The sequence below is a fragment of the Galleria mellonella genome, unplaced genomic scaffold, assembly GCF_026898425.1.
Source record: "Galleria mellonella isolate WM207_F2 unplaced genomic scaffold, CSIRO_AGI_GalMel_v1 utg139, whole genome shotgun sequence".
NCBI classification, from domain to species: Eukaryota; Metazoa; Arthropoda; class Insecta; order Lepidoptera; family Pyralidae; genus Galleria; species Galleria mellonella.
Window position 1 is genome coordinate 10,160,184 of NW_026441995.1, and position 21,812 is coordinate 10,181,995.

The 21,812-nt window shown below is 28.0% G+C and overlaps 1 protein-coding gene across 5 annotated transcripts in view; it reads right to left on the reverse strand.

The window, feature by feature from the left end:
• The window catches only part of LOC113511449 (sodium-independent sulfate anion transporter-like), a 47,520-nt gene extending 28,719 nt beyond the window's left edge, over window positions 1-18,801 (reverse strand). For 2 of the 5 annotated variants that reach the window (XM_052903424.1, XM_052903420.1), the window contains exons 1-3: window positions 16,042-16,367; window positions 3,608-3,786; window positions 1,006-1,201 (exon numbers count right to left, since the gene is read on the reverse strand). In XM_052903424.1, coding sequence (XP_052759384.1) covers window positions 1,006-1,201; window positions 3,608-3,781 — 370 coding nt within the window. In that variant the 5' untranslated portion in view covers window positions 3,782-3,786; window positions 16,042-16,367. Of the gene's footprint in view, window positions 1-1,005; window positions 1,202-3,607; window positions 3,787-8,111; window positions 8,190-14,813; window positions 14,915-16,041; window positions 16,368-18,703 lie in introns of those variants that run through there. The other 3 variants (XM_052903422.1, XM_052903423.1, XM_026895077.3) reach the window with 3 other exon arrangements.
• Window positions 18,802-21,812: the final 3,011 nt, after the last annotated feature.

A 21,812-nucleotide genomic window follows, 5' to 3' on the forward strand; every position in this document is an offset into this window, starting at 1 on the left:
AAATATTAGCCTAAATATTATTACCACGGTATCAAGGCAGCTCGATTATAGGATTTTATTTCAAATTTTCCTTATCTTGCACTGCTTTATTATGCACTAATGATATATTTTATTCTTATTCCATCACCTCTTTCCTTATTTAACAATATATTTTTTATATTAAAACAATTTACATACAATCAATTTATTAATTGGATTCATATAGATAAGCTATTGATTGTACGAGAGGTATTTAAAAATATGTTAATAAAAACAATGATTCGAAACTGTACTCAAGGTTTACAAACCAGTTTTAAAATCAAGGAAGTATATTATATACCTAAACATAGTAAAATACATTTGCAGTTCTGTTTTGATAAATGATAGAGTTCATAAAATAAATTTATGTACATATTTAAGATCATTTTATCAAATATACACTGGTATAAAGTATTGAACAATGTAATACAGTTTACAATAAAACAATAAAAGCCAACGACACAAAGGCATTTCTAAAGACTAATAAAACCAGATAGTAGCGCAATTTTCAGCTGCATGGCACGACTACGTTCGGTGTTTCGAAGTTTCGCAAACTAAATTCGGGCGCCCCAATCGTCTATACTTACATACTTATACAGGTTTCTTTGTGTAATAACTGGTATAATCATAACGAGATAAAAAAAGCCTCATAGATATTTTTTTATCATCTACCACATGTTGTGCGATAGGGTAGTAAATACGTACACCCCATTTCACGACGGGCAACGTCGTGAACTCGTGAGTTCAATAATGGTTAAGACCGAAAATTTGTTTGACGACTGATTTATATCTTGAGTAGAACAAGGTAGAGAACAGCTAAATTCACTATCTCACCTCACAAAACGTGAGATAATCGACTTGAATTCAAAAAGTAAAAATTTTTTTCTTTAATGCATTTAAAATATTTGTTGTAAAAGATGATTAGAGAACTACTATCTTACAAGCTAGATCATGATTATAGTATAGTGTTGGTATTGTTATACTTACCAAGTTGGGCGATCCCGGCGATTAACTGAACGATGCCGCCAACGAAGCATATTAATACTGCAAAGTCTGAATTTGTACCGCTTGTATATGTGAACGTTAGGAGAGATAGCAGCGCAGTAGGCCCGATGTTGATCTGAGGGCATGTGCCCATTAAAGCGTATGTGAAACCGCCCATCAACGATGCATATAGACCATACTGAAATAAAAATATTACTACTAAATACAAGAGTAATAGTCTAATTTATTTTATTATACTATAAAATTTTGTTATCCACAAAACTTATTTATTTATATAACATATAAGAAAATTATGAATAATAAAATTGGTTGAATAAAATACCAGAAAATAAATATTAACATAATTAATTGTTTCTCAACTGAATTGAACTCAACTAAATTGTCTCTTATCTGTTTACATATTTATAACTTTATTGATACTATCAGAACCGTCCTTATTATCCTAAGTTTTTCTAATAAATTACTTAATTATCTGATGATTTTTAAAATTAATGAAATTGTTCATACGTTTAATGTTTGTTATTTTATTATCTTTTACAGGGATAGCTTAAATTTTACTTTTCTTCTATTTTTATTAGATGTCAAAAGTAGTGACATTAAAAAGATACTGAGACAGAAAGAGACAACAACTGGTATATTTTGCTCCACAAAAAAGTGACATCAATCGCAAGCACATTAATATTCACTCGCGTCTGTAGTCTTCTTTAAAATAAATAAGGAAATATTTCGTAAATACATTACATTGAAAATATTTTAATGCGAAACATGTATCTTTAAACAAATTTTACTTCTGAACAAGCATGACTCAATCACAACAAATTTAACATAAGACTATTACTATTGATTTAAAAAAAATAACAAAAGTTGGTTCAAAATAGACGACAATATCGCCCACAGAACAAAAAATAGAGACGAACAATGAACTTTCTTTGTTTTAAATGTCACTTAAATACTGTGTAAGTAAGACTATTGTGAGGAAACTAACAATTTTGTCAAAGCGATTAACTGATACATCACAAATAAATACCAGTTGCAATTTTTGGGTTTTTTTTATTAAAGACTACTAATGATCAAATCAAATCAAATCATTTATTGCACGAATATGGGTACATACATTAGTTGAAAAAAATAATTACATGTCCATTATTCCATATTCTACCATATCGGCATGTACAATATAAAATTATAATAATAATAACTTATAACAATAAAAATATGATGTAGCAGTAATAATACACAAGTACTTAAATACAATATAGCTCTTCAGCTCATTCATTCATTCATTAAAGTATTTTGACCTGCTTACGATAACAATGAACTGCAGTAACGGATGTTTTCAATAAACTATAGTGAAGATGTACATACTATAACTTTTGCAAGCATACTATAAATAAGATGATAATCATTCAATCACTACACACAATTTAACATTGTATCAAATACACTATTGTATGTGAAGTTAAAAATTAAATGTGACAAAAAAGTCTCAAAGACTATTCTCCTTTATTAAAGTCCTTTCAAGTTGAAATGAGAGAAATAAATGCCAATACAAAGGTAAAATCGAAGGTCAAACAATATCAAGGTCCAAATGAGGACTTAGTTAAACGGGTATATAAGAGAGCGGGACTTAATTAAGTTATAAAAAACTAACAAATAAATATATAAAAAAAAACTATACGCAAAAATCGCAATTGCAATTTTAAAAATTAATTGCCTGGCAACGATTTTACGCTATACACTCATTTTAAAACTTATGAATCCGTATCCATTTAAAGCTTTCACTAAAACTCCACTGAAATGGAGCTATTAAAGAGAGTACAGGAAATTTTCGCTGCTGTAAATGCCCATTCTCTACGATATTAATTGGAATGCACATTTCATAAAATTACTTCGACGGTGGAAGATCAAAACCTAGCGCTATTACTGCAATGACTGAATACCGGAACAACGTTTGCAAATATTTGTATTTCGAAAACAAACAATATCGACCGAATGGAATTGAATCGAAATTCCGAGTATAATTTGGACACCTGTTTTATCATCAAAATTGTGATTTGTTTTCGAAAGTTTTATGAAATACAATAGAAATTTTATATAATAAACCGCAAACCATTAACATTATATTATTAGTCACGAGCAAACCAGTAGTAGATTTTTTATTTCTAGTTTGCTGTGGAAATTATAAAATTTAATGGAAATCATATTTAATTTCCTTCTTTTGCACTAATATCCTTTGTTCCTATAAATACCTCTTACGATATCTAGGATGATAAAAAGGCATTGTTCCACATTACATTCTTATTACGGTTACTACAAAAAAATAATACATGAGTATATAGTTTACTTATTCTGACGTAAATTTTTATTTCTAACAAAAGAGAAAAAACTGTTTTCAACGAAATACAAACTAAGTACCGTAAAAAAGTATCAGGTATAGTTAAAGATACTAGCGTATGCATAATCGTTAAAACAATTGCGAAAAGAAATATTATATATTCAAAAGAATCAGCTGCTTTATACATATGGATGAATTATAGTATTAACATTACTAGCAAATATAATAAAAAATGACGACGGATAATACCTGAGGTTCAAAGCCAGCTAATGATGCGTAAGCAATTGACTGTGGTATTAGAGTAAGAGCCACAGTGACGCCAGCAATCAAATCACCGACAGCCGATTGAGTATCATAGCTTCTTGACCATTGAACTATGGGGAATACCCTGCCCAGCAGCCGCCGTGGATCTATTAACTTCATTTTTCCTGGAAATTATTAATATTTGGTTATACATAAAAACAACTTTATTTTTTGGAAAGTTGAAACAAATGAAAATTAGTAACCGTAACTTATAGATATAAACATCACCATAATCAGCACAAAATATACTGTAATGCCATACTGTTATTCCTAATGTTTTCTCATTACTGAAGACTATGGTAGCATACTTCCGTAACCTGTAAACTCATGATCATATTCCACACTTCAAACTGAAACACAGCAACACAAGCACAGCTGCTTCGTGGCAGAAATATGGTTAAATTATTTAACAATTAAATGCTATCAGGTATTTCAGAGATATGTTGGACTCGTATATTGTAAGTACATAATTTGTAAAATATCGTGTTTAACAATATAAAATATCTCTATACTGTCCAATTATAACTGCAATATTTCGTAATTATGCATACAATCATTAAATTATTTTATTATAGCTATATGCAAAATTCCGCATTAATCAATTTTTCCATTATGTTCATAAAATTGAACATGTTATACACGTATTATTACACACATCAACATTATCAATATTTCAGCTATTTATTGATCGCAACAAGTACGGTATTACACTAGCTATCTCCATATTAACCTATGAGTAAATTATAGTGTTCTCCCTTGAATAATTATTATTATCATTTCTGCCAATAAACTGCACAACAAGGACAAAATACTACAAAACATAATTTTTCAACTAAGTATCTATTTAAACTTTAATGCGCAATAGAAATATATATGTTATATACATAATACATATAACACAATTTTGTGTTAAGTACCACATTACTTATCATTAGAAACCATTCAGTTAACCATTAGGGTAACAGAGAAATAGGTTAGTGATGTGTCTATAAGTGTAACAGATAATTAAATAGAATATCTAAATAATCCTTTTAAATGAAATAGTTTCTTTTAGTTATAGTGTTTGAATGAGTTTACTATGATAAAGATCTTTAAAATTAAAACAAAATTAAAAGAACAATAAAATATTTACTGTATTATTTTCGATGTCAAATATTATATCATCTTTCATATCAAATAATTTCATATTCTGTTTTTTGAGTTATAAAGTTATTTTTATAAAGCCGCACATATTTGTTGAACTACAAAAAACAGACCTTTTAAAACGCACACTTTTATATTGTAACAATACAAACCTAGTTTTCGAGTATCCTGAATAGCAAGCCTTTTTCAATTAAAATCTGCTTTTAGTCCGTAGATACGGTAGAGTTAGTGATACTTTCAAATAAATACCTCAGTATATAAATGCGCAATTATACATAATATTATTTAATTATATGAATGTATATAAAATTAATATAATTTATATACATAAATATATAAATTATATTAATTATATTTTACTCCAATTTTCGCAGTCAAATTTTTTGGAACTGCCTTAAAAACTTTTCCAAATAGACTTTTAACAGTTGCCATTATGGATAACATAACAACCGAGATGCCCGCATTTCACCGAATAAGTTAGAATCCAACGTGACAGAGAGTTGGGCCTTATAATAACTTATTAATTTAATAAATGTATATAGATGAATATAAATATATACGTAATATATAGTGGTTATTTAATCACAACGTCACTAGGTATTACCCCAGTTTCTCCATCATTACAGATGCAAGATCCGCTAATGACACGTCAAATACTATGTAAATTATGTACATATCATATATAACAAGTGTTACAACACTTATATACATTTTGCATTAAGTCCTATGGTAACAATACTATGTATTATGTGAAATTAATACGATAATTTAATAGCATAATACTATATTATAATTGATATAATTTAAATTTTTATGAGTATATAAAATAAACTCGCCCTCTGCTTAGCCGTCAGTGAATACAGATTTATTTTATTTTGTATTTTTTTTAGAACTTAGAATAGCATACAAGCTGACGGCCCACTTGATAGAAAGTGGTAACCGTCGCCTATAGACATGAGCAATACCATAGATATAACAGAGTATACTGTTTCACCCATGATACCCCCCCAGGCGTTGCCATCCCTGAAGACTCAGATATTCCTCTGTATCCTGTTAATTCACTACCATATCCCACCCTTCAAACCTAAACACAGCCATGTAAACACAATTGCTTTACAGTAAAAACACAAATGGGACAGAGGTGCTCAAGCAAACAACTTCTGTACAGTCTCCCTCTGATTAAAATTATTATAAAATTATATAAACACTAGCTGTTTTCCGCGGCTTTGCTTGCATGAATTGTTTAAGAGGATGAATTCCTTATTTCCAAATAGAATATCTGTATTCTAAATTGCATTTAAATTCGTTCAACCGTTAGAGCATGTTTTATTAACAAATATCCATAAACACATAAACATCCTTAAAAACTTTCACATTTTTAATATTACATCGATAAAACAATACTTGTCATCTACTAGAACTACTATTAATATATTATATATAAAAAATAAAAAATTACACCAATTTGCTACACCTACGAATACATATCAATAATATGTTACAAGACGAAACCGCACCGGGACGATAGTTATTATAATCCAATATTAGATTCCCAAGTCAGAAGTTCTCTACGTTGGAATACGGTCCGGTAATTTGGTGTCCCTTCAATCAAAAGCATATCTAGCCGATTGAAGCAATTCTAAATCTCTTTGTGTGATACTTAAGCTGAAAGATAAAAATGATCTGTTTCTGTCAAAAGACTGTTAGGTCCAGATTGATTTACATTCAAAATAACGAGCAAACATACAATATATAAATATATTAAGGTCAATTGACTTTAATTGGAAAAATACCTTTGATTGTTAGGTATCTATTGATAACATTAAATTAAACAACAAAAATGTACTAATTTTAATAATAAACATAATAAATAGAATGATTATTTAAATTCATAGTTTTAATGTATAACAACAAAGAAAACCTAATTATTTTAATTTTATGTTGTTTTATATTTTAAAATAAAATAATATTGCCATCCAAAGAAGAACCTAAATATTGTTTTCTCATTGTGATTTTTCTTGTAATTGTTTTATATTTTAAAATATCTAAATCCAATAAAGAGTATCTATCTATCTATTATTAATCATATATAATGAATATTGTAAACTAGTATTTTTATATATACTTTTTATTTGTTTGTTGATACTACTACTACTTTAATTTTTAATTAGCATCTATATAAAAAAGAAATCAATACACCTGATATGATAATTTAAAGGTTAGCCGCTACAGTATACCAATAGAATTAAACCTGCCTTTTGTACTATGTTTTTTTGGTCAATAAAATGTAAAGAAATAATAAAAATAATTTTGAAACACAAATAACTGGAAAAAAAACAACGTAACTTTGCAAATAAATTAATAATAATATCGACAGTTCTATGCCTATCTATTAATAAAAACACCTAATCTTTAGGTCGTAAGGGATGTTCTTAAACTCATTTGTAAACGAAAAAATATTGTTTTCATATAATATATAATTTATATGTACAGATTCAAATAGATATCGTTAACCGTAAAATTGAGAATCTACGCATACTATAAAATACATTAGGACAGAAATTGAAAATCGAGAATTGAAAGCGACTAAAAATATTGAATGTACTAATTTAAATGCTAGACGCGCCATGATTTTTCTTAATTTTTTTTAGAAAATTATCAGTTTCTCTGATAGAACACTCCTTTAGAAGGAACGAATTTGATTTCATGCAGTATAATATATGTACTTTTATATATAATACCTAGTAAATATTATAAAATATATTTTTGATAACGAGAAACCATCTAATAAAAATGAAGAATGCAAACTAATGAATAGAAAATAATTATAATTCTATAAATACTACAAATGCGAAACATAGTAACGATGGATATATGGATAGATGATTTCACGCAAAAACTACCGAATAGATTTAAATAACATTTGGTAGGCTGGTAGGTTATCCTAACTTAGCACAGAGGATATACTTCATATACTGATTCAAACAAGCAATGCAGCGAAATACAGCTAGTATTATAATAAAACATTGACATGCCATCTTTCTCACGACAAACAATATTTAATTATCATTGTTTATTATGTTAATAATGATTACATAAATTTAACATTTTTATTATAGGTATGCATAACTATTACAGTTAATTTAGAAAATAAATAATAAAAATTAAATCAATTTAACGTAAAATTAAATATCCCTATATATATAATGTAGTATTTTTATTTATTTGTTACCAACTAATAACCCAATAGTTTCGTTGCCTTATAAATATATGGTACATTATACACCAATATTATTAAAATTCTTACCTTATAAATATTAAAACTACCGAAAACAGAGAGCCTACACTCGGTTATAGTTTAACTAAAAATGATTACTTATTTCTGAATAGTCCAAACATTATCTGATGTTTCGTAAATAAGATAAAATCTATTTTAAACTTGATGTCATCTATGAGACAATCATCATCGTCATTAATTCTTTGTTGATGAAAGTGTTCTTTACTAAGGTACAGTAAATACAGTATGACGCAAAAAATGTTATTTGTAAAATAATATAATCTAAACCGAACTTTTATTGCCGCACTAAGCCTCTCATTTGGGTCATTATACGTATGAGTCGTGACTAGTACATCCAGCCAAGCTCACCCTAGAAGCACAGAAGCTTGATTGTCTTATTTTGATTGTTTGCGATTAGTAGCCTGTGTCCATTTTTGGTTTTGTATATTAGTGTATATTTGACGAATCCATATTCGAAACTGCAAAAATAGAAGAAGAAGAAATGGATACAGGCCTGCCATTTTCGTTCCAGAACCTCTTCTAGCTAGCTCATCTGCGGCATCATTACCATAAAATGCACTATAACAGGATAAGAGTACCCTTTATCCACTGGAGGATAACTTAATTATTGGAAGATATTTATATTGAGGTGTAGAAAAAGACTCCGGTTCCTGAACCGTTCTCAGTTTTGGAGTCATCCGTGTATTTGCATATTTTATGTACTCCAGATTGGTCCCTTTCCTCTTCTTTTACTTGTATTTGATATTTTTTTTTCAATAAATAACGATTATGAGTTCTATCACACCATGCCGTAATCAGTGGTTCATACTCGATTACCTGGTTAAGAATAAAAGTGTGAGAACTGTTATGGCTAAGGCCGCTTCCTGCTATATATGCTGATCTAGGAGTGTTATATTTAGAGCTCCTCTATTGCTATTGTTGGAGTTGTTTTCATGCAGCTACTGATAGTAGAAAACAAGCTTGTCTCTGGAAGCTTCTTAGTTTGGCAACCATAGTCGGCAATATTGTCCTCGGTCACTAAACCAGCGCACTATAGACCAACATTGTTTGTCTATAGTGCGCTGGTTTAGTCAACCAATCAGAGTTGTGTACAACAATAGTTATTTTTGGTGAGAGACATTTGTGTTTCCTAGCATATTTTTGCATTGGTAAAATGTAATTTGGCTTGTGTTATTTTAAAAATTGAAATTTAAACCGTTCTATAGATATTCTCAAACAGATTTACCATGAAACAGAATAACGAAATTTCAAATCAAAATTTTGAATGAAAGATGCAAACATAGCTATATATATTTAAATGAACCTCATACAAGGATACTAACGTTGAATAATGGGCCAATACTTGTAGACGAAGAATAACGTTATATTCGTCATGAACTTATTCATTATGTAAATAAATGAATATAATTATTCAATTTTGAAAACATTACTTTCGTGAATTTAAAATGTAACTTAATTTTAAACGTTTCGTATCACTCTATAACTTCGTACAAACTTTGTAATAGGTAGGTTGTTCAGAGTTTGTATACAATCACACGTACTAATTATTTTTAATCAATAACTAATTTTCATAAAACCGACTCATATTCATTGTTTTACAAAAAAAAATTAACGAAATAAAACGGTTAATAAAACGGTTTCAAATTTGCCTTAAACAATAAATTTTAATCTTTATAAGGATATTTATAAATTCCACTATCAAGAGTCTAATTTTCAAGCGTAAAATTTCCATAAATCTATCTCATTGCTTTCCTAAGCCTTAAATTTCGCCATAAATTCAAAACTCTAGTTCATTGCCTAGTTTCGATTTATATTAATTAGTTACCCAATAGCATAATTAGTACTTTCGTCTTAACAATAATAAATTCTATATTTTTGAACCACCGCCTATTATATCTCGAATGCATACCAACTAAATTAGTTATAGGTGATCTCACATCAATATTTCTTTGTTTAAAAAGTTTTTAGGAAGTATTCATACAAAATAAACAATATAATCTACTGTTTATTTTTCACAATTATTTTATGTATCTAGATTACTCACTTCATTTGTAATATTTATTTTACATGGTGACTACGATACTACTCATACTATCTTCTGCCTGCGACCTCGATCGCAAAAGATTCTTTAATCCTTACCTAGCTTTGAGAATACTCATTTACTATTTGTCAACTGATACCTTACCATTGTAAATATGAGGAAAAAGATTGTTAGTAACAAACCCCATTACTAATGGCCCCATTGCTAGCAATATACCCTATCAGGTCAACCTCCACACGGTTCTCCACGGTCCTCCTTCATCTCTCACTGGTGTCCTGCTAGTATATACGGATAGCGCAGGCGGGGTTGCCATGCCTTTTTTCCCCATAAAAAAGATACCCTTGTAAGTTGAATTGCATACCATCACATCGTAAACCCAGCACTAATACTCGTATTCTTGATGATAGATCAATATAGAATATATACTAGTTACTAAAACTATATATATATATATATATATATATATATATATATATATATATATATATATATATATATATATACCATAAGCATATATTTAAACATCATTTTAATATTAGTTTCATATAAACATACATAGCATATACCTACCTACAGATAGACTTAGCATTATGTTGATTTCTACAATAGAAGTAGAGCTCTCATAGAAGTTACAGTTTTATTATATTCATATATATATAGATGTTCAACATACAATCGCGAATAAATTATCTTGAGGAACTTATAAAAGTAATTATTTTATAAAAGAAAACAAAGGAAGTATGGCAAGATATAAACAAATAGCGCTCTATACTAAAAGCGAAAAGCCCAGATTATATATCACAGGTTTATTGTAGATTACATTTCAAGATTAATATAACCACTTTAAATAATAACACTCAATACTCTATTTCTATCAGTCAACTAAGATTTTAATGATGAGATATTCTGCAACAACATCTTCTATATTTCCTAACCCTCTTTCTCTAGAGTACTTAATTCTAACAACTCTAGGGTCTGTATACCACTTTTACACTCTGGCTTTATGTCATACTCACACTGGAGTTTCAGTGTAACGACATATGTTAAGTTGTTCATTTCTATTATTTCCTGGGAACCTATAAAATTAATTATTAATATATAATATACTAACAAGTACATATATTATAACACGTACGTGCAATAATATACTTTATTACTCGTACGTGTAAATTATGTATACGTTATATTTTCTTACATATGTATAACAATCTCGGTAACCATATTGTTTTGCATTAATAAGGTTCCCGAATTCGATTCTATATAAAAAAAAAAAAAATTTTCTAAGCTGGCTCGATACTGAGTGTTCCAGGTTATGCCTCTAAATGTTTATCGCCTGACTGCTTATAACAGAGGGCATCCTAACCAGAACCAGAAAAATAGTGTGATTGTGTACTATTTCTTATAGTAAAAAAATATAAAGTATATCTTACTTAGAATATAATATATCGGTACACCAAATTTCATATACCCATCTAACTGTTTTCTATGGAACTTAGAATATATGATGGAAAATATATATATATATATGAACATATATATATGTTTCGCATAATTGCCCCCATATTGCCATCCTGAGGACTCAAGTGTTATTCCTCTGTATCATTGGAAATTCACTGCCATATCCCACCCTTCAAACCAAAACGCAGCCATATAAACACAACTGCTTCACGGTAGAAACACAAATGGGACAGAGGTTCCCAAGCAAACAACTTTTGTACAAAGTCCCCTTCTAGTATGTTTAAGGGTAAGTAAATGAGCATATCAAACGATCAATATGTTAGAATTATCACAAATAAATTGTATATATATATATATATATATATATATATATATATATATATATATATATATATATATATATATATATATATATATATATATATATATATATATATATATATATATATATATTGGTCTGCTCATGCAAGAAGAGTATCATACGAAAGGGCTTCATTTGTATATTTAAAAACTACTTTTATACTATGTAGTGTTTTAGTTATAATAGATGAAAAATGAAAAGTTTCAAAAGCGAAAATTGTGAAATAATTGCAGTTTATAAAAGTATATATGAATATTATAGAAAAAAATAACAAAAAGTATCTAACTGTTTTTGAGAAATTATTAAAAAACTTCCAAAAACAAACTTTGTTATGCGGTCCAGATTTAACCACAATTATTTATTTATTATTTATTGCATAATAAAACTTCGTACAAATGGCAATAATAATAAATATTAGGTATCTATTTCGTATGATAAATGCTGTCGTCATTTTATATCATATATATTTATGTATGGAAACCTCGGCGTGTGCATTCAACTGGCAAATGACCGGTTTTTATTTTGGTTTATTTTTTATATTTAATACTCATAATTACTAATTTTAAAAAACAAATACTCGTAGAGTAGCAAATAAGATGCTTACAAAAAATAATTCTGTCGTCATTTCGGTGGCGTAATTTGACTAGCTTATCTGTATCGATACGTCATGTAAAATATAACTACTATAGCTAAATTACGAACTGTAATTACTATTTCCTGAATTTAAATTTTTGCATTTTTTTTTTCTTTTACAAACTGTCACCAATTTTTTGATTAAAAAATTTACAAAATTACAAGTAAGTTTTAGTCAACAAATTTACTATATAGATACTTACCTAATTATGGAATTACTTTTTGTAAATATTTTCTTAAACGGTCCTCATAAATTGTATAGTACCAATACAGAGGTATACTCTATCAATTTAAAACAGATACTTCGAAATCGGTATTAAAAAATGGCGAATATGTTACATAATATATACAGGAAAGAAAATACAGTCCATTGAAAACCGTATTTTTATTCAAATATCAATGCTCATGAGGATTAATATCAACTATTACAACGACTATTATCCCATCCAGTTTAATTTTGTGCAATGAATATTTTTACTACTCACGCTATCTAAATATTATGTAAAAGACTGTAATATTGTATGCGTTCACAGGAGATAATAACAATTTACACATTACTTTAGCTTATTATATACAAAGATACTTCCTATCGTGTAGATAAATAAACACACACTCTCATATAAATAAAATTATGATAGTAAAAATGATATCTAAAATCAATGCCTCCCTTTTTAAATGAAAAGTCTTCTATTTTCTTTAGTATTGTCTTGGAGGTTTTTTTTTTTTTTTTTTATTTTAAAATGTTAATGCCAAAAAATTTAAAGTGAAAACATTGAGCTTTTTTAGTTATAGATTCACAATTGCATTTTTTTTAATAGTAAATAAAGTTTTAAAATTGTAGATTTAAAATTTAGAATAATAGACTCGTGTCGAAACTTTAGTCTATTTTTCAATACATCACTCAATACCGAATTTAGATACACTTTACGGAAATACAAGTTTCGAGTACCTATGTCATTCAAATCGTAATTTAATAGCAATTTTTATGTTATATATTTTACTCATAGAATTCATATATTGTTCATCTAATTTACAATAGCCATTTAGTTAGTTTAGTGGGTATTTTTTACATCTAGTAGGTAAATACCAGAGAAGTAATATTTGTTTTGCCCAAAACAAGGTAAGTTGCAGACCTATTAGAAGTCGTATTATCTGGGTCATTACACGAGACGTGTTTCAGCAAACTACAAGGGCATAATATGTAGATAACACGTTAGGTACGTAATTTACAAACCTGATTCACACTTGGCATAAACAGTTGAATGAAACCTATATCAAGAACTAATTAGGTTTGCATTTTGATGATTTCGTCAAAAATTTTTACATAACGTTGGCATAACTTCATCATTAACCATTAATATATTTATTTTCCTTACCTTAGCCCTATATCTGTCAATGATAACTCAACTTTTTACCGTTATAATATTATCTATATACCTATACCCTAAACCTTGTCATGTCGACCACCACGCGATTCTTCTTGGCCCTCAGTTATTAACTTACTATCGAAATTAACATCTAGAAAATTTTAATATCATCGTCACATTTGTCCATCGACCATAGTGCAAAAAAAAGTTTTCTTCATTTCAGCCATTATCCGTCCACTGCTGTGACCATAAGCCTCCCCCATAGACTGCCATAAAGAACGGTCGTGAGCCACCTGCATCCACTCACTCCCTGCAATGCATTTCAGGTCGTCACTCCATCTAGTGGGGGGGTCACTTGCGTTTTTTAAAAAGTAAATTAAATTATATAATAACTACCAATTTACCTTACGTGTAATATGATCGAGAAAGCTCGACTAGTTTCGAGACCATCCGGGACCCTTAGTCTACCCTTAGTACCCATAACAACAACCAGACATTATTAAATTAGATCATTTCATCCTCATCTTTCATTCTCCACTATATTATATTATTATGCCCTACTATTATATTATATATCGTCAGAATTAGCATAAAACTACGCTCATACAATTTCAACGCGATAGTCAAAATGTAAGGAGTCCATAATTTAGTTGCATAAATCTCTGGTAATGTATAAAAAAAAATTAGAAGACAGAAAAACGTGTTCTATGGGCAAAATTTTTTATTGCAGTAATGTGTTTCTGTTCGAGAATATACTATAGTCGAAATTTACACAATTCGACTATATATTCGAGCTGCGGTGTCGTGTGTAAATGTAGCTAGACATTGGAGTAAATAATATATGCAATTACACTTTCAATATTATTATAAATTGTTGCGGTATGCAGAAGCTTCAAGTTGCTCAGCGAGCAATGGAGAGTGTCATACTTGGAGTTTCTTTGCGTGATAAAATCTGAAATAAATATATCCGTAGATGAACAAAATGCGTTGATCACATAGCTCGAAAAACCGAAAACTGATGAGGAAAAAAGATTTTTAATTAACAACCGCAGTATAAGACGACCTTCCTCTAGATGGAGCGATGACCTCAAATGCATTGCAGGGAGTCAGTGGATGCAGGTAGCTCGAGACTGTTTCTTATAGCAGTCTAGGGGAGAGGTTCATGTTCAGCAGTAGACAGTAAATAACTGAAATGATGATAATTATAAAATACAGATATAAAAATAATTTATACATTACTAGCTCTCTCTACATGTATATCATATATTATGACAATTGTTTGAGATTTTTCAGGCACTTAGATGTAACAAACAAATAAATTCACTTTCACATTTATAATATTATAATAAGCATTCGCTTTATCTTATAGTACCTATTTAAACAGGAGTTAATCATTTCACAGTCCCTGTACCTAATACATATCAATAGAGTACGAATCATGTTTACCATCATTAATATCCAAAATACCAATTATATTCACCTTTATGCTGTCGATAATATAATACTTATTTAATTAACAAACAATGACATAAAAATAAATACAGACAGTGAAATATAATTCGGATTTTTCCATACAGAAACTGAATTAACTAAGTAACTTATAATTGGTATTAATGTAGGTATTTAACATAAAACTACATATAACAATTGAAGATTTCACAAAATACTTTTAACTGATTTCAATGGTTGTAGATTCAATCCCACATACGAATGTTTGTATACATTCATATTCATGAGTAAGCGTATATTGTTTGTACTACAAATTAGTAGAAACTTATCCTTACAAATAAAATTATTCAAATTATTTTACTTAAAATTATTTTCTATTTATTGTTTAAAAAAAAACCTATATACTTATATATTAAGTCTACTACTAAACCCATGTAGGTAAGTACTAGATACCTGTTTATAAGTTATTTAGCATTTACTATATACAGCTCTTAAATTATAATATTACCTACTACATGTAAAACTATCCTATCTAATAGCATCCTATCTTACAGCATTCAATTATGTACTTAATTCTCAGTCAATAATTAAAATAATTAAATAAATATTAATCAACAATTGTTTGCTTACCATTTATTTTAGACACACTTCATAATTGTCTGCGAAAACTAACACAATTTAACAGTTAATATATGTATCTTAATAGGAAATCCATTATTATACACTTATGTATATTTTTCAAATAAAAATGCTTATATTAAATAGATATATTTTATCTATTTTAATGACAACATATCACAGTTTTTACAACACAGGTAGCAATAAAAATAAAAATCAATAAATCATTTGTTTTTGTTTATGTCAAGTGTGTTTTCCCGCGTTTTTACGCCCACCGCGCATGCGTTGATGTAACTTTTTAAACTGTGCATGCGACAGCGGTTTAGGTTATACTGCCATTTGATTGCCATGAGATAACCAGCTCTACACAATCATTTCGCAATCGTTTAATTTTCCTGTCACGGTCTGTGATGTTAAATATCAATCAGATGAATGATTATAGTATATAAAGTAAATTTCAAAAGAATATCTTTTGAGAATTGACATCTAGTTTACTACACATAGATAACAAACTAGACTATAAGCAGGTATGTCTAGGATGATCATAAAAACGAGACGAAACGGTGATTACACTTGTATGCGTGAAATGTAAATATGAGCATGGAACTGTGCTGCACCGTGTCTCGTATAGCATTATATTATCTGTGACCATTACTATTATAAATCGAAACAAAAAAAATCAATTTTATTTAAAAATATATTGGTAATTTTATACGTTAAAAATTATTTATTTAACTTCAATATAAAGTAATATAGTATGAAGTATGTACCTACATATTGTGTAATGATTATGTTGTAAATATATTTCATTTTGGAAACCAAATATCTTTGTGGACTTAATACATGATATTAATACATACATATAATAGTGTATTTTTAACCGACTTCCGAAATAAGAAAAGGTTTCAAGTCGGTCGTATTTTTTAAGTTTGTTACCTTACAATTTCTTTTTTTTTGTCTGATATACTTGTATCTCATAGAAATTTTATTATAATTGATTCAGTAATTTAGATTTTGGATAAAATAATTGGTTTTGCAAAACTAATTTACAGTAAAAATAAAAATTAATCGAAATAAAAAAACAAATATTCTAAAATACTATGTAACTTGATATCCTTAATTTAATCAAAAATGAAACGCCCTATCAAGAAAGTCACAATTTACTTATTTTTAATCAAGTATATCGTTGTAATTTAGAATGTTACATTATATCCTTATATATAAGAAGTCTTTGCTCAGACGTGTATAATGAATGGGTGATATTATTTTATTATTTTTACGTCTGTGGTCATTTAAAAAATATTTATAATTATTAAATTACAATTATTAATATATAAATATAAATATTAGTAAGAAATTAATATACATGTCTTAATTAAAATGGCGGATATTTTCAATTATTTAAAAACAAACCTATTTTATATCTACACTATTTACGAATTGACTATTTTTTTTATACAACAAGCTAACGGCCCACCTGATGGAAAGGTAACCGTCGCCTATAGACATAAGCAATATTATGAACATAACAGAGTATACTGTTTCGCCCATGATAAATGCGTTGCCATTCTTGAGGACTCGAGTGTTATTCCTCTGTACCCTGTAAATTCACGCCATATCCCACCCTTTAAACCGAAACATAGCCATGCAAATACAACTGCTTTACGGTTGAAACACGAATAGGACAGAGGTAGCCAAGCAAACGACTTTTATACAAAGTCTCCCTCTATTTATCTGGTTCTTTCAAATATATAAAAATTTAAATCGTTTGTCTTTTTCAATGTAACCTTACAATATACTTTCTTCCATATACTTAATAATAAAATGCGTACCGTATGAACATAAAAACAAAATAATAATAAATGTGCATTATAATAGCCGTGAGGTACCAGCATAGAATGGGTCACCCCTTCTCTTCATTTGGTCGTCTTAAGAAGTGACTAAGGGAACTTAATGGTCGAGGAATAGGCAGTAGCACACCTTTTAAAACAAGCAAAAATATCACAAATACATTTTGACCTGTTAACATATAGATAAACAAGTCCAATTATTCCAATCACTACTGAATGAACCGGAGTACGAATCAAACATGTCCACAGACTCATTAATACTTATATTAATATTAATATTAATAGGTTATTATAGATAGCTCCAACTGTAGGTCGTAATCTACGAGAATTTCAAATAATAACAAAAGCAGTATGCACATGTATTTTACAAGAGAAGGCAAATAGATCCAAACGATAAATATTTTGATTTAAACAAAACATTATATGGCTTTTCTATTTATTAATCAGCATTTCTATCGTTCCTCTTTATTACTTTCAAGCTAATCTAAAAAGTCCTAGAGTGAAGTTAGATATATATATATCAGAATCTTTGTAAATATAAAACGTAATATATGTTCTCTATGTACATACCTACATAAATATTATACTTTTATAGTGTAAGAAAATATTATACGTATGCAAATAATAATTAATAATAATTGAATACTTATTTAAAAAAATAATCCATTTATTTCGAGAATTTTAATTCATTTATGGAGAATATATTATTCGGATACTCGCAACACAAAAAAATAACGCAATTTTTTTTTAAAAGAAATGTCAATATTTATAATTGTATTTATGTTTAAAATTTAAGATACTAATACGTTATAATATGTACTTACCACTTATTAGTTTTATTTTGTGTCTTATAAGTTTTGCACCTTTTTAATGCACATAAACTTTTTTATTAAATAATTAAATCTAGATACGTCAAGATTAGCTGTGTACCATAGAGCAAGTAATCACTATGCTGTGTACGTAAATATCTTAGATTATATAGATAGAGCAGCATCTAGCCCTAAAAACGGGTCATTGTAGCAGATTAACAAATTAGCTGTCTCTATTTTTTTATTATTGTTCTATATACTTACGCACACAACGTATCTTGACGTATCAACATCTAATTATTTAATAAATAAAGTAAGTTTTTGTCTATTAAAAAGATATTCGTATTCAAAGAAATCAGTTAAATAATAAAAAATGAAAATGGCCGTCACTTTTAATGACATTATCCATCCATATTTATAGCATACATGGATCTACAAATACCGATTTTCAACCTTCACATCAAAATTTTTCTAATTTTTAAATAAATAAATTTTAAATAATAATAATAATTAAATATTTTTTTTAAATAATATGAAGCAATATGAAATAATTATAAAGTTCTGTCTGCCGCATTCTTATTTTTTATCTACGCATTGTTCTTAATAAATAATATAATTAAATATGAAAATAAAGTTAAATATTACAAAGGATCCCTATAATATTTTAAGCTACGACTTTCACCTATTTACCTTAATCTAAAGTAATAATTTGTAATATGGTAACCCTGTCATGTATTTGTATAAAAACATTGACCTGGTTTTTCGAAACATTTTTATGGAGATGTACTATCTATATAATATAAGGTGAATATATAGGATACAAATAAAAAAAAAACGAGTCGGATAATTTGACAATTAGCTGACAAAAAGTTGACCCGTTTTTAAAACTCGACACTTTATCAATATAATCTAAGTTAGATGCACACGAATATACGAATCAAACCAAATACCTAAATGATTATTACATAAGCAAGTACATTATTTATATTTGCCTTGAAAAAACTGCACAATATCTCCAAATTATTGCCAAGAATAAAATAAATAAGAGCCAAAGGGATGAGATTGTTCTCTTTCTTAAGGTTGATAGAAAAATAAATGTTAAAAGTTCTAATTTCATGCTAACATCATAGCATAATATTTATTCTAAAGACGTAGTATGTATAACTTCTAAGAGACACTCATGTTTACAGACTGGTCTAGACCATTCAATTCTAAAACCCAATAATACTCATAATTTCAAATAAGAAGAACGGGCAAGAAACACAGCTATTTCTTTAAAATAAAAATTAAATTTACTATGAAAAAATTTTAATGGATAAAATGACTATTACAAACTGTGTTTTTAAAAAAAGAAAATAAAAAATTACTAAGCTACAATCATATATATATTATGTATAATCATAATATTCTTGAAAAAACCAATCCCTACTAGCAGCTCCCATTCACGAGTATTACAGATGATCCAGCCGTGGTTATGTTCAACCATATTATAGGAAACCCAACGACCTGCTACCAAACTGAACATTAAAGTAATCATGACTAGTTTCAAAATACGCAATTACATCAAAAATACTGAACTAAATTAAATGTGATAATCAGTATACTCACTTATTACATAATTAATATGTTATCTATATATTTAATTCAATAACTTTATGTCATGACTAACTTAAGTGATCACTTCACGACAAATTAATATTAATACAGTATTTCAGGTTTATTTATGAGATACGATTTTTATTGTCGATTGTACCTATACTATTATGCATCATTTTTGTACTATTCTACTCCCGTTTTACCTATGTGCATTAGCATAATAACATTCTGTTTAATCCTAGATTGTATGATGTAAATGGTTTAAAAGTAATAATGTAAATTGTAAAACAAATAAAAAAAAATAAACAAATAAACAAATACAAAGTTTTAACGCAAAATTACATTATTTGTATTTAGAAATTAATCTCTTTACGGATGAATTTGTTTTTGTCTCCTTATCTTAAATAATATAAGATGGATATCTTACGGAAATATTACATAAGTAGCTAATTTTCCTTAATAAATATGAAAAACCACTAAAGGTTCATTGGTATTTTGGCTATCTTGGCTATCACAAAAACAAATTATTTAAAATTATATTTTCGATAACAAAATTTGGGTAATTGCACTGTACTCTGACCATCCTACTCATTAATATAGTCGTGAACATTTTATTTCAATGCACCCAAACAAAAAGTCTCTAATCTTCAAGTTAGGCTACTTTAGTATAAATAAACAATAAACACTATGAATAATAAAACATGAAACAAATTCTGATAACCTTGCGTTGATACCAGAAATAAATTAAAGCCGGATTGTTTTTTTTTTTTTTTATTTAACATCTACTAAGTAGACAATCTCTTATTAGTTACAGGAATAATAAATCGCACAGAATCTGGTTACCGACCAGTACTTAACTGTCATTTGTCTATTAAGAGATTTCCAAGAATCTCCTTCTTCTTTCTAATTCATTCTTTTTTTAATTGATAATGTATACTCCCGTGTCGGTGGCATATTATTTTTATTACAACTAAATTCGACATTTTTCTATGTAATATAAACAGACGTAACATTAGATATTGTTACAATTCCGCGTTATAAATTTAAAATAGAAATAATCTCATGTCAAACAACATCTTGTGTCTTTTAAATTGCTCAAAATTATATTGGGTATTATTGTGAAACAAAAAAAAACATTACTCACTATTCCAAGTAACTAATGACATAAGAAACTGGACATCCCCAGTTACATTGCAAATGATGATGGCTTATTCAAAACTGACACGAGTTCATTAGCATAATAAGTTTAAATCACAAATATAAACAAACTCCGTAAAAACTACCTAACCTCTTTTTAAGCGTTTATAGGTACGTAAAATATCAAGACGATGATAACAGGTAATTTTTGATACATTACGTAGATACTCTTTATGTAATTACTTAGATAGAGACTTTTCATAATAAATAACCCATATTTTTATATGAAACTAGCTTTTTGCCTACTACTTCGTACGCATGGATATTATTTAAATTGTAAACAAATGGAATAGGTCACTTTTAACTGTCGTATCAAGATAAACAATACACC